Source organism: Etheostoma cragini, chromosome 7 (assembly GCF_013103735.1).
Source record: "Etheostoma cragini isolate CJK2018 chromosome 7, CSU_Ecrag_1.0, whole genome shotgun sequence".
Lineage (NCBI taxonomy): Eukaryota > Metazoa > Chordata > Actinopteri > Perciformes > Percidae > Etheostoma > Etheostoma cragini.
Window position 1 is genome coordinate 14,011,508 of NC_048413.1, and position 15,681 is coordinate 14,027,188.

General features: G+C 40.7%; 1 protein-coding gene across 2 annotated transcripts in view; it reads right to left on the minus strand.

The window, feature by feature from the left end:
* Positions 1-571: 571 nt before the first annotated feature.
* Positions 572-15,681, minus strand: part of LOC117947658 (rho-related GTP-binding protein RhoA-D) — a 19,677-nt gene continuing 4,567 nt past the window's right edge. For both annotated transcript variants that reach the window (XM_034876798.1, XM_034876797.1), the window contains exons 2-5: positions 8,975-9,130; positions 6,283-6,403; positions 2,519-2,649; positions 572-2,416 (exon numbers count right to left, since the gene is read on the minus strand). In XM_034876798.1, coding sequence (XP_034732689.1) covers positions 2,243-2,416; positions 2,519-2,649; positions 6,283-6,403; positions 8,975-9,130 — 582 coding nt within the window. In that variant the 3' untranslated portion in view covers positions 572-2,242. The remainder of the gene's footprint in view (positions 2,417-2,518; positions 2,650-6,282; positions 6,404-8,974; positions 9,131-15,681) is intronic.

Genomic DNA, 15,681 nt, shown 5'->3' on the forward strand with positions numbered 1-15,681 from the left:
TTGTCAACTGGTCTATATAATTGCGGTGTCTTTGTTTAACCGCAATTAATTGCTAACATTAACTAAAGTCTTAAGGCATTGATTTTGTTAAGATCTGCCAAAAGATTTCTCCAGGAATTCAATCAAAACTTTAAGTTGTTAAAAAAGTAATGAATAAATATTAAAGTTGACTGAGGCAATTATATTGTTTATTGCGTTTTTTCAGAGACAATTAATTGTACAGCAAAATTAGGAATTGTTACAGCTCTACGTTCATACGGTTTGTCTATGTAGCCACTTATTTTGAAATTGAAATTTGAAATCTTATTTTGAATTACGCAATGCAGGTTTTTAAATGATTAACCAACTTAATGTTTGTCTATTTTTATGTTTAGCATTTTCTGAAAAATAAAAGCTATTTCAAAACAAAAGTCCTTTTGCTTATGGTAAAGGTATACAAATCATGTAAATATGATTGTAAATGCCTTTATAAAAAGATCTTGGAAGATTAAAAAAAAAAAAAAAGTTCAGTTTGTAAAAACACAGAATCTCAAGCTAATGCAAAAGCTAATCCAAACGAGTTAAGATTACATAGTAATTCAAAAATACTTTAATAACATATTTCAACACATTCCACTCCTGTTTGTAAAGTGTCATCACAATCAACATTTTCTCTTGAATTGTGGTGTTTGACATAACATAGAGGCACTGTCCAGAAATTAGCCAAAGCCCACAACATTCTGATCTCTATGGATCTGAATGTACTGGATAAAAGGATTACCACAGTTGTAGCTTATGATGGTGCAAAGATCAATGCAGGGACCATTACATATACTTACAGTGTTCAGGGCTCTTTCGTGACAGGATCTGTTAAGCATTATGTACGTCATCTCTTTGCAGCCGTGATACAGAAGCACACACTAACTGTATCAGAAGGCTGTCTGGAAGAAGATGAGGTGGTTTGATGATTCCGTCACTTAGTGATGACAATACACACCTGGAGAAAGATTAATCATTGTGGTCACCGATAAAGTTGGATCTTACAATTTTGTTGAAATTTCTTGTTCAACTCTCCTGCTAATGAAAAAATAAAAAAATAAAGAGCCCGATCACACCATACTTTATTAGTTGGCCCCACTTCAATGATCTTCAATGGCTACTCAGGAGAAAAATGTTGACTGGGCACTTACTACTCGCTCCGATATCTAACATTCCAATCACATTTCAAGGAATGTCCCTTGTGTGTAGTGTCAAGTAAAGGCCTTACACAACAACAAAGCCCTAATTTCAAATAAAGTAGCTTTCAACTAGAGCTACTGAGCCAAACTGAGGAGATGGCACATTGGTAACAACAACCTTTGAACTGTCAATCAAGCAGGCAGTTGGAAATGTATTAAAACTTGTATGCACGGAATAGGCATAAAAGTATAATCTGAATATTAACATGGCTGTATACAGTGTGCATCCACAACATGTAGATTCAGTACACAGAGATTCACAATGACTGTATACTGGATCTGAATCAACAGTACAGAGTTCAGACAGGAGGATGTTTTGGCAAGACCTCTGTGATAGACAGTGGTAGTGGCAAGTCTGTCGGAGTCAGTGTTAGCGCAACTGAGAGTATTGTGTCCATGACAACAGACCACTGACTCCAGTGCCGGCTTAAGCCATCTCCATAGAAAAAAGGCGGAACGAGAGCACATGCTCAAATAGGACGTTGAGGGTGTAAAATGACCAATAATAGTGGTGTGACGTGGATTCCTGACTAAGGCTGATCTATAAAAAGGACACTGAGTCGCGCATGCAGGTTGAAGAGAAGCAAGGGTGCCATTCTATTAAAGAAAATCTAAAACCTATCTTGCCATTCAGTGGACACGTGACCTACAAGACCCTTCTCTGTAAACAATCATAACACAGACATGATATATTTGTAAAGTATATGCACATATAAATACAAACATACATTCATATAGGAGGAAGGAACAGGTCCCTCACACAAACAGGATAGTGGAGGAAAACAGCAAACAGAAACAAAGTGAGTAGCTGAGGAAATAAGAGGTTTTTCTTAAAAACTGATTTGTTTTGCTTTTAAACAGGTAAAACAGGTATGTCAGTCTTGTATATTCTCCTGTGGCATATCTGCATCTGTGAAGTAAGTATAGTCCACGGAAGCCATTGATTTAAGGTTTCTCTAAGTTTGCTCTCTGCATGAGGGGGCAGTCCTCCCTCAGGTGCTGATTGGCCAACAAACTCTGTCCCCTCACAGTAGCTGGCAGCCCCCCCTCTTCTTGCGCTTGCGGACCTGCAGCGCTGCTCTGGTGGCCATCTCAAACACCTCCCGAACACCATCCTTGGTCTTGGCGGAGCACTCCAAGTAGCCAAATGCACTGATGCGGTTAGCCATGTCTCTGCCCTCCTCAGATTTGACAGGCTCCTGGAGGTTTAATGCAGACAGTGGGTTAAAATGACACTGCGAGTGTAGACCCTCAACTGCAAGAGTAGTTATAATTTTATAAGCACACACACCCACACACACCTGTTTCATCTTGGCCAGCTCCCTACGTGTGTGTTCATCATTCCTCAGGTCCTTCTTGTTACCCACGAGAATGATCGGGACGTTGGGACAGAAGTGTTTCACTTCAGGAGTCCATTTCTCGGGAATATTCTCTACAACAATAAAAAACAAGTTAAGTCACTGCACAGCAATTCCCAGAAGTTTCCCCTACAAGGACCGTTGGGAAACCCCTTGTCATTTCCCCTGGGACTGTACAGACAAACATTAGGAGGTCTACAGTGTATACTACAGTGTGCACTTTATTATGCTGCTTGCTTTTTGCAACTGTGTGCAATAGTGTAATTATTTAATTTATGCTTAAATAATTTTTGGGGGAAATTATTTTCATGCTTAAATATTTATTTTCAGTATTTTCAGCACTTAACTCTTACATGTTCTGCCCCACCTCTTTTTACTATTTGTTAAATATTGTTTTAAGTTCAATAAATGTTCCTTTTTTTAAATGAGACTTTTGACAACATGTGTTATCACTGTGTCATTTTTATGATGTAAATTGAGGGAGCAAAAGCAGTATCGGCTCCAAATATCGGCAGCCCGTATCGGTCATCGGCTAAGACTGATGAGAAGAAAAAAACTATTTTGGTCAGTCCCTAATCCTGAACCCCACAGAACAACAGCTGCTAGGTTACAGTCTTCACATTTGTTTGTTCATCTTGTTCCCTTTTAATGTGAAAACAAGTGCCTTTTAAGTGCCAGTGTCTATTAAGGACAGACAGGAATAATCTACAAAAAGGTCAAGGTTTATTTATTTTAATTTTTTGAGCCTTGAGCAGTCTTTTGGCCTTGAGCAGTCTTCAGTTTGCCGATTACAGTTAGTCCAAAATGCGGCTGCACGCCTGCTGACAGGAAAAAGGCGCTATGACCACATCACCCCTGTACTGTCGTCTCTCCACTGGCTGCCTGTCGTTTTTAGAATCCATTTTAAGATCTTATTGTTTGTTTTTAAATCTCTTAATGGGCTGGCACCATCATATTTATCTGATATGCTGGTTTTGCACGCTCCAGTCAGAGCACTCAGGTCCGCTGACCAGTTGCTTTTAGACTGTCCCAGAACCAGACTAAAAACCAGAGGGGACAGAGCTTTCTCGGTGGCAGGTCCTAAGCTCTGGAACTCTCTCCCTCTGAACATTAGAGCAGCTTCCTCTATTGAGAGTTTTAAATCACTTTTAAAAACCCATCTTTTTGCACTGGCTTTTAACACAAGCTGAGCTGTGACATTTTGTTGTTGTATTGACTTGAGCAAAGCTTTTTTAGTTGTTGTATTTTTGTTGTTTTTGGTATATTCAGTTTTAGATGTTTTTTTCCGGACATTTGTTATGTCCTTTTATTATGTTGTTATCTATAATTGTACAGCACTTTGGGGCGGTAGCGAATGTTTGTATATGTGCTATATAAAAAAACCTTGACCTTGACCTTACAAAAAGGTCAATATTGGATATTCTACTGTCTATAGGTTGTTTAATCAAATTCAAATTGACTTTAAAAATGTAATTTTGTACTGTATTTAGGTTCCAACTTCCCTCATGTGTTCAAATTGTTGTAGTTGAGAAACTATTGTCTAAATGTCGATTTACTATATTTACTAACTAACCCCGAGCAGGAGAGCTGACTAAGGGCTAACTGTGATCCTTGTCTTGACGGCAGCAGCAGGATTAATTACAACACCTACGCCACATATACACACACACTTAAGCATATTCATGTACACCATCTATTTTATGTTTTCATAAAATGGATCATTAAATGCATGACATCTGCACAGAGGCAGCAAACAGGGAAATATAATGGAAAATACATCAATTATTAGAAGGGAGAAACCTATAGAGAGGATCAGTGCGGATTTTACTGCACTGACAGATGAGCCCTCCTTGGAGTTGAAATGTGGACATGTACTGAAGCATTTGCCAAAATGATTTCCTGTAACTGTACAAAAAATAATTTATCCTCGCTTTTTTTTAAGATTATTTTTGGGGCTTTCGTCCTTTATTTCAGAGTGACAGTGGATAGGCAGGAAATGTGGAAGAGAGATGGGGGGTGACACGCAGCAAAGGGCCGCGGGTTGGATACGAACCTGGGCCGCTGCAAAGGCCTCAGCCTACATGTGGCGCAAGCTCTGACTGGGTGAGGTAGAGGCTGCACCATCTTAGCATTTTAAAGGCTAATAGTTATCTACATTTAAAGGGACTCGGTCTGACGTGTGCTGATTTATGCCGGTCAAATTCACTCTCATAAAGTTGTAACTACACACGGCTCAGCAGAGCTGCACTCTACTGATCTCAGGCGAACAGTAAGCCACTCTCTCTCTCTTTCTCTCCTCCGAGGCTGAAAAACTGGAACATGAAAACCGTACTCTCGGGTCCCGTGCAGTAGCGTAGACATGTATTTTGGGCGGGCCAGTAAAAAAAGTGAGTGGGCCTATAGTTTTTTCCTAGGAAAAAAAAAAAGACTTCAACAATAATTAAACATTAGAGAGTAGAAAAAAAGAATAGAAAAACTGCAAAAACAGTTACATGTTTAGTTTGCAATATTTGGCAAAGGCAATAACAAAACACATGTTCAACCAACAGAGCTCAACAAAGGCTGGACAAAGCAGCAGAGACAATAACCTGTCTATTTTATTCAGCAGTCAGCAGTGCAAAGACAGTTCCCCAGAAAATAAAGTGGCCTAAAAGTAAAAGAAATTCAAATAATGGAAACTCTCAGCAGAGTACGGTTTGAAAGAAATAACACACTCCCCAATTTATGTTAAATCAACCATATACAATGCAATCACCCTGGTGACCAAACTATACAATGTAGCCTATAAGGCATACATATCACGGACAAAAGAATTAAGGAAATGAGTTGGCTGCCCAGAAAAGATCCGTTTCTGGGCAGCTGCTCTGGAGGATTTCAGATCTGTGGATCACATTTGCACATAAACTTTAACAGTTCTATAAAGTTTGCTTTATTGAGAGCATCTTCATTTTCCGTGTCCACGTAGCGGGATGTCCTCCTTTGCAATGTCTAAAACAACTTTTAGATGGTCCCGATTCCTTTCAATAAATGAATAGTCCACTCCCTCAGTGTTTAGTTTTGTTGTTATTTTTTCCTGAGGTAACCGTAACGTATAAGCCCGTTGGTATTGTTCATATGTATGCATAATGACAAATAAAGCAAACTTGCCAAAAAAGGGACTACACGGTGTATTCAGGTAACATTACCGTTGATGTACAGGCCTGTGTGTGTGTTTTGAGAAATATTATACGGCAAGGCTATTTTTATTTTATTGGTATTTGTTACTTATGTATTATTATTGCCATTTCCTGTTTTCCCTGTTTTCATACAAAAGAGACTACAGAAGTTCATCACAATTTTTTCTTTGGATATTGGATGTGAAAAGAAGGAAATGGTTCTTCCATAACATTGCACTTTAGAGGTGTGTGAATTTCCCACACAAGGAGCAATTTGTATATAGTTGTATTTATAGTGATCGATTATCAATGCAAAAAAAATTCTATGCAAAATATACATTTTTTAATAAAGAAAAGATAGAAAATAAATTTGTGTGTGCTGTGAATTTGTTAGAAAAAATTAAATTGGAATCGGCCTAAAAATTGTAATCGGTGCATCTCTACTCAGAATGCTGCCCTTTAATTCCAGATGAAGGACTTTAGTGGGACACAACAATACAAAATTTTTTTACTTGCGGTTTTGTGTGGGTAGCAATGTGTATGCAGCCTTACCTAAACTGTCGGGGCTGTCTATGGAGAAGCACATGAGGATAACATCTGTGTCAGGGTAGGAGAGAGGCCTCAGTCTGTCATAGTCTTCCTGGCCCGCTGTATCCCACAACGCTAACTCCACCTGAGGAAAAGGAAGAAAAATGATGTCTTGTTGCATGTGGCTGCTAGAAAAAAGTGCAATGTAAGTTACATTTGTACAATAAGGTAGGGTTTTCCCACTTCACCGACAGCAGGATGAAGAGGGGAAAGGAGATCAGAGACAAATAGAATATGGGCAATAAGAATATAGGCAGAAGTGGATTTAAAACAATTCAGGCCTAAAAAGCAACTCCGTAGGAGGTAGAGATGGTTCCCACAGGCTTTTCTTAGACTGTTAATCAAACTGTTAGCAGTCCCAGAGTGTCTGACCTGCTCTAGATAAAACAAATGCCCAGCTCAGCAAGGTCTGTAACACATGCTAAAATGCAACCCCAAAGCATCAGATAGGAACGTCTTCTACACTGTAGCCTAGAAGTGTCATAGCATTTTTTGTGTCATTTTATGCTTTTATTTGATAAGAGAGCATAGAGGAGAGAAAGGGGAACGACTTGCAGGAAAGGGCCACAGGTCGGAATTGAACCTGCAGCCGCTGTGTCAAGAACCAAGCCTCTGTACGTGGGGCCCACCACGCTCTACCAGATGGGCCAACCAGGCCCCCGATCATGTGGCTTTTGACTATACATGTCTCCTAAATGGCTGCGCTCTCTGAGCTTTGACTGTAATCTTGACATCCTGCAGATTTAATCCTACAATAACCTCACCAACATTACAGTCACAGCTGGAGTCTGATCCAGCTGAGAACTGGAGAAACAAGAGAGTAACTGCAGTATGTTAGCAGTTCATCTGGACTTTTCTGACATCTCCCGGCACTCATTTCTTGCCAAGTCTTGCTTGTTGGCCGACAAACTACTAGACTGGCTGGCCACACCGTCTTCTGGCATTTTCCATTATATATGAGACAGTGGGCTGAGCTGTATCACTGCTGTGTAGGAAAGGAGGCAACACCACCCCTTGACAAATCTGTGTCAATTTCTGGTTCTCTTGAATTCTTTTACCACTAGGGGTCTCTCAGGAGTTGGCCTCATTCGTTTCTTTTACCATCATGCTTTCTGACTGAACTTGTCTTCTCTAGGTTACTGTAACCACAACTAAATTAAACCAAAAATTTTAAATAGGTGGCAGTTGTAAGGTCAAGTGTGACACTGATGACCTTTTAAGTAATAATTTACCGAACTACAAGCATTGGAATCTTTTTTTAAATCCGTCTACCACATTTGCGAGGATAGGGGTACAGTCAACTAAGTATTATACAGCACAGGAAAGAGGAAATGGGACAGTCATGATGCAAGAGGGGGGTTCCAGCACTGAGCAGGAAGGGGGCACTGATCCATTTCCTGTTGTTGGCTGTAGGTCTGCTACTTTATAACAATGAAAAGACCCAAGGATTTGCTTACAATCTGCACTTATCCCCATCGGTCTTGAGGGCACGTGGTTCTCAACCAGCAGAGCCAACAGGGTCACATTTTAACACTACAGCAGCGGTTTTAGTCTCACACAAACTTGCCTGTTCTGAGGAATGTCTAGGATTATCAAAAATATATACTCACATCCTTAACTACAATTAAAAGTCCATTATCAGCTAAACATACTTACAGTAGGAAAAGTAGGAAATACTCATTCTGCAGTAAAATGGCCTATGTGACAGATATATCATCATATGTTAGATTACTGATGCAGCAATGTGTGCGGTAAGCAGCACTGTAGCTGGTCGAGCTGCAACTAGTATTAGCTACTTTATATTACAACCAGGTAGTGATGTCCAGTGGTATCCAATATATTTTATACAACCTAGGGGTTGGACCTCCAAAAGGGTCACAAGGTAAATCTGTATTTAACGTCATGAGGATGTTTCGGATTACAATTTACTTGAAGAACCAAATTTACAGCTCTTTAAATATAAATGACCTCCCAATTCAAGGCTACATAAAATATATAGGCCTAACACTACGGTCATCAAATATTAAGCTCTGAGAAGATCGTGTGTCACTCAAGCCGAGTCAGCAACTGGCACGCGCCCCCGGTGACGAGAAGCAGATCGCAACAGAGGACGTGTTTCAGTGTGTCGTTGTGATGTGTGCACACTCTACTTCTTTCACAACCCTCATCAAAACTGTTTTTCAATCACAAACGCAACTGTTGCTGAACCCACCATGTAGAGTGTGCATGCTGAACGGAGCTCTGGGGGATATCTTATGGGATCCTGCTGTTTGGGAGAAGTAGAGCGTGCACCCCGGCTTGCTGTTGGTGTGTGGGATTAGGTGTCGACCAGAGTGTACCGGGCCACCATGCTTTGACTGCGCGCTGCACAGCAGATTACAGCTGTGCTTCTGTGTCGGCCTAAATGCCACCCGCCAAAAGGGCTATTAAGATTGACTGTGTTACCCACCACTGCATCTACCTCTACCCTCACTTGGGTAAATGGGTAGGTGGGTGCTGATGCCAAGCCCTGAATGTAACGGAGTAGAAAGTACAATATTTCTCTCTGAAATGAAAAGTATACTTAAATACTGTACTTGAGCAAATGCACTTAACTAATTATTCATAATCATCTAATCAAAACAAATACAATTTACATTTCAAATATAAAAAGTACCTGTTTGCCATCCACTTCAATGTCAGCGATGTAGTTCTCAAACACAGTGGGGACATAGACCTCCGGGAACTGGTCCTTACTGAAGACGATGAGCAGACAGGTCTTCCCACATGCACCATCCCCAACTATCACCAACTTCTTCCTGATGGCGGCCATCTACAAACAGAATACACTTTGGTTAGGCTATATATTAAGTGAAATGCATGAGAATTCAACCAAACAATAAGTCAACTGGTGAGAACATATACAATCCAAGAATTTTACCCTGAGAATATATCCAGATGTCAGCGTCAGTCTGTCAAGGAGATGTGCGGAATTCAACAACGTCAAACAAGCACTTCACAAGAAAGGAATAAAATCCCAGCTACTTTATCCAGCCTGCCTGGCAGTCTTTCGGTGGAAATATGTTTACGGTAAATTTAACACACCGGAGGAAGCCAAGGCGTTCTATGATCAACAGTTGATGGTTCAAGATTGACCTGACGGATTGCTTAACAACTTAGCTTTGAACTTGTCACGAAGTGGCTAGGTGACAACGTTGGCCACGCGCCTCACACCGCGAGCGGGCACGCATGGCACACGGAGAAAAGAGTGAGAGAAAAGAAATAGACAATAGCTGTCCGGAGGATAATCAGTTGAGATTGTGTGTGTGTTTGGCTTAACAACCTGATGCTATTCCATAAAATATGAGATCCACTGTTGTACTTTGAGAAGTTTAACACTCTCCCCCTAGATAATGTAAGGCCCTAACAGCTTTGCCCGGTATACATCCGATACCTGACATGAGCTTTTCACACAGTGGGACTTGCTCCCTTTCTCAAACTCTTCATTTTTCATTAAATAGTATCTAAATGAATGCATCTGTATTGACTTATCTTTCTTGAATAAAAACATGGTTAAAAAAGAAGAAAAAAAGACGAGGGACATGAAACAATGCAACCAGAAATAGTACAAGTGAGACAGCAAGAAAAAAAGAAGAGATGATCGAAGTCTGTTTCAGAGCCGCACCCTCTTCCCTTTCCTGGGCTGCGTCATGTGTGTTAGGTGAAAAACAGTCGGACTGAGGGTTCAGAACTGATCTGGAAAAGTTGTGGCAGGGAAAAGGAGCACAATTGCATTAAAAACTGTCCTTAAGTAACACTTCTACATCCTTTTGGCCGTACTGTTTTTTACAAAATTAGGAACATCCTGTCTCAAAACAATGCTTAAAAACTAGTCCGTGCATTTTTTTTTACTTCCAGGGTGGACAACTGCAATTCTTTATTTTCAGGATGCTCAAATAAATCCCTCAAGACTCTCCAGCTGATCCAGAATGCTGCAGCAACAAGAACTAAGAAAAGAGATGACATTTCTCCGGCATTGGCTTCCAGGATTGAATTTAAAATCCTTCTCCTGACCTACAAAGCTCTAAATGGTCAAGCACCAGCTTATCTTGAAGAGCTCTTAGTGCCTTATTGTCCCACTAGAGCACTGCGCTCCCAGAACGCAGAGTTACTTGCCAGAGCATTCAGCTATCAGGCTCCTCTCCTGTGCTTCCGGTATGGGTTCAGACCGGACAGAGAGGCAGACACCGTCACCACATTTAAGAATAAACTTAAAACTCTCCTCTTTGATAAAGCTTATAGTTAGGGAGTCGCAGCGTCCGCCTAACCCGGCCCACCTGCTTCTCCTCATAGTCATCAGATTCATCTACCATATAATCAATAGATGGAGGCAGGCCAGTACAGCCAGACCTGCCTACTGTCTTTACCCTGTCTCTCTTAGTCATGCTGTGATAGTTTTAGACTGCCGAGGGACTTCCTTTGACACACTGAGCTCCTCTTTCCTTTATCTTTGCATTTGTGTGCGTCCATGTCCCAGAAATGCCTGTTACTGGGGAATCATTCCCCAAAGTCCTTATGTTCTTTTCCCCCAGTATATTTCCCTGGATTAGTGAGGCTCCAAAATACTGTTTGCAGCTGTCGCCGTGTTCCTGCTACACGTCCTGCGATGCCGTTAGATCCTGCTACGGGTCTGTGCTGCCCTGCTACACTCTTCCGTGCCTTGTATTGCCGTGCAGTGCCCTGATAAGCCATGAACTACACTACTATTTTTAGTCACAGTTCCATTAACTTTTACTGTGACTATTATTGCCACTATTCCTTTTCAACCCAACTTGGCTGTTGGACAATGCCTACCACGAGCCTGGGGCTGTCCGAGGTTTCTTCCTAAAAGCGAGTTTTTCCTCGCCACTGTCGCACTCTTGCTTGCTCTGGAGGGAAATACTAGAATCGTTGGGTCCTTGTAAATTATAGAGAGTGGTTTAAGACCTATCTGCAAAGTGTCTCAAGATAACTCTTGTTATGAATTGATACCATAAATAAAATTGAATTTGTGAAATGTGGCTTGCTAGAAAAAGACAAATTATTGAGAATGTTCTGTATTGATCTACTGAGTGTGTAAATAAGCAATTGTTTGCTACATCTCATAAAGTTATGTCAGTTTTGTTAACAGCTTGTCTTCCCTGCAAATTGCCCAAAAAGTCAGTTATTACAGGTTTAAGAAAACAAGAAGTGATCCAAAAAGCAAACAATGTAGCCTAAGTACTTGCAAAATTACTTCTTTCACCATTATCATCAGATCTACTAATAACTGTAATATATTCAAGAGCATTTTATGCTATGGGATTGTAAACAGTGTTGGTTCCTCTAAAATGGTCAGTGGGTGGCCAGGGAAGATCTTTTTGATAACAAAGATTGATAGAAATAAATAAACTGTTTTTGTGTATGTTCAAAAATGAAGTGTGTATCTCCATCGTTTCTCGCAGATTGTATTTTCACCGAAAGAATCAAAAAAGGCAGTTGTTCAGTTTGCTTTTCTCTCCCACACATTAAATCAGGCCAGTGTGATTTTGTCTCTGGAGAGAGCCACCTGTTCTCCGTGATAGCAGGCTGCTTCTACTCCATACATCATACTGTCACTGCCAGAGGGAAGATGCAAACACATGTGACTGGTAGCTGCTGTGCAGCCCACAAAGCTTCAGAAAATAGGGCTAGTCCTGCAGATTTTGTGCTGTGACAAAATAATGCAGCCCTATTGATGACAATAGCTCTCACAGCATGCTGCCTACTGTGCCAGTGGCAGCACATGGTGCTTAGTGGGATAACGGCCCCTTTCCTTTGCACTAATGTATGTGCACACTGCGCCAGAACAAGGACGGGAACAGGCCCTCCCGGGACTTTTTCCCTAAATTGGTGCTGATGTTAACGTGTGTTCCTAAAAAATGTGGCACAAAAATAATACAAGGTGGCGATGTAAGCGTTTCCCCAATATGGAATTAAAAAACAAATTAAAAAGTTAAAAAACGGACTGGTCAGACTTGAACTTACACTCTGTGACATTTAGAAGAAAAAAAAAAGGAAAAAGAAAGAAAAAAAGTGCCTTGAAGATGTCAATTATTTTCTTTAGGAAAGTGTTATGGTTATTTAGTATTCACTCATGCTTTATCCATTTGTTTGCTCTGAATGCCGTTAACACGTCCTCTTGGCAGCTCAAGTTCACCTAACAGAGGATTTGTTAGGGAGACATACAGATGCTTGATGTGCTTCATGAATTTTCCAACTAAGATAGACTAAAATAGATGTTAGCGATTGTGCAAACACCGCCTCTTTTATGTGAACGTAAGTGCCGCTGGATTGGGAAACCCTGGGTTGATTCAACTAGTTGTTAACCACCATCGTGACACAGCTTATGCAGGGCCGTGGTTGTTCGGGTTAGTGAAGCCGGGTAACTGAAAGAAATCCAGGGCACGTTGATTTTGATTTGTAGTACAGGCCTCTGGACTCGGTATGGGATAGTAAGTGTGTGTGAGGATTCATGGAGAGCAGACACCCACATAACAGAGTGCAGGTTGTACAATTTCATGTGAATATTATGATTATCAAGTCAAAACTGAATAGGACACTTTTTTTTTATCAGTGGCATTTAAGTGAGTTTACCTTAATCTTAAAATTATACCTATATTACTGAGACTACATTGACCTAATTAAAAGCAAATGAAATGCACCTAAGAATATCATCATTGTTTTGCCATTTCTTTTGAGTTATGACACTCTTTCTGTTATATTTATCAATAATTAAGTGTGGCCTCGATTTTCTGTTGTGATAGGCCTCTGATAGTGTTTGGGGGGGAGGAAATATTTTAAGAAGAAAAAAAAAACTTCAAATATACACTCAATACAATAATCATGAAACTCATGAAAATATATGTGTTGTTAAATACCTGCGGTGTGAATTTGACAGACAGAGCTGTAGACCAAGCCAGCTGCATTAATATCAGTGTTAAAAAAAGAACTATAAAAATTGAAAACAGCCATAAGAGTGGTGAGCTATAGTACACATGCAAAGACATCCAGTGTGAACACACACACACACACACACACACACACACACACACACACACACACACACACACACACACACACACACACACACAAAGTACAAAGTACAAAGTTCTCATTCCACTCACATTAAGCACAGACGCCCATGTAACACATTAGCTAGTCTTGTCCATTATGAGTGGTAGGGGGTAACAATGACAACATCCAAAACCATTCTAAATCACATGGATCAGCAAACTCAAGGTATTTACACCAAAACTGAAGTTAGTGACCCATTTGATTTAAAGTACAAGCCATAAAACTCTCATTATCAAATGGCATGTAGGCATTCACCAGTCCAACACGAGCAGAATCAAAGTGCTTTGCTGTGTATTAGTGCATTTTCATGGCAGGCAGAGGGCAAAACTTCCCCGATGATAAAATGCCTTTAACTTAAGATCCAAATGAAGAAGCGTGTGGTGAGCAGCCATAAGGTTTAGGTCTGATCTAATCAGATGTATTTATGATATTAGACTTATCTAAATGCTGAAGGCACTCAAGAGTTCAAAAGATTAAAACCAACTTTCACACAGTTACTGAATGAGTTGACTCATTGCATTGTGATGACATTAAGCGTGGGGATGGATCCAGGCATTTATTGATGGATCTATACTGAGTATTTAAAGCCCCAGTGCATGTTCCCGCTGTGCCAGCTGTGGAGAAATGCCCCGCTGTGCTCCGTTGAAACTGTGAGACCACACAGCGTTGTGGGTGAGGAACAATGTGTGGAGAAGAGCAGCTTCATTAAATAATATGAGAGGCAGCGACCCGTTTCAGTGGCATTTTGCAGGTGATACCACGCCTTTAAAAAGCTAGCGATTGTTGACAGCTGCAATTGGACTTCTGTTATTTTCTTGCGTGGGAAGCTATCCTACTTCCTGCCACCAACAGTGAGACACTTCTCTCTTCCCAGGCAGCCCTATTATGCAAAAAAACTACAGGACACTTGAAACCATTATGGGAAATCACTTTTTTTTTGCCTTAATGTTACATCTGGTCATCACATGACCCATCACCTGGGATATTTACAGACCGATTTACGCCCTGTGTGTGTGTGTGTATCAACTTTTCCTTTTCACGTAGTAATGTCACCTGACAGGGCACTGCTATGTGACCAATTAAACACATGCAAGTGCACATTCCTGGTAGATTACTATGCAACTTGAACAACATATTTTTTTACAGGGGAACTCGTGACTGAGTAGTAAAATCCTGTCTTAGAGAAATATAAACTGCTGTGCTGTATTTTGGACTCTGAGAAGCCTTCAAACTCATTGAACTGAACTTGCTGGAGAATATTTCACATCTCACCAGCTTATTCATTTCCTATGGCCAAACCTGTTATAGGCATTGTCATGATACATAGATTCCTCTTAGCCACATGAACTGATGGACGTCAGGAGGAGACCATGGACAAAGTCAAACACAGGCCCGTGTGTGGCCAAGTCAAGCCCGGACTTGAACTCGAATCAGTCGCTTTACCTTTCCATCCAGATTGACAGAGCGTAGGGAGAAACTGTGTTGTTGTTTCTTCTGTTCTGTACTGAATAAAAAGGTGTGGATACATACATGGGTAAAGGAGTTTCAGTTTCAGTCTTTAAATTCTCCAACTTCAATTCTTCCCCCTATTTAAAGTGTATTAAATGTAATAGCTCTGACCTCAGCTTAACATGTTGCCCGAAGTTACTGAATGAGGACAGAAATGTAGATATAGAATTACAAGAAGATGCAGAATTCCAGCTGCTCTGCAGACATTTATCTCACCAAACATGGATAAATATGGCCTCCCGGATTCGTTGGAAAGTGACACAAGCAGCTCCTACTGGACAAGCCCTGTCATATGTACACCTGCAGGTGACGCATGAACAAAGAGTTTGAGTTGTTACAGATACATTGAGTGTTAACAGCTAAGGTATTGACACACTGATTGGTCAAAGCTGCAAAATGCATTCCACATCATGATTAATATGGGTCACTAAATGTGGAATGACGTCAGCTCTGAGGAATGTCTCACCCACTTTCAACACCCCTCACCCTTTTTTCTAGACACAACATCCCGCCCGCCCTCCTGTTGGTTGAAATGTTAAGGACTGGATTATACATGAAGAGCAACATGGGTAACAGTTGAGGCAAAACTGCAGCAATTACAATTTTAATTGTACGGGTTACGATGCAATTTTAATTGTATGGGTACAACATTTTTACACCACATACTGACTGAAATGTCAGAGAACTAACTGTAAATTCCAGGGTTTTCTTGGCTCAGAACGGGCCCTTTGCGGGACACAT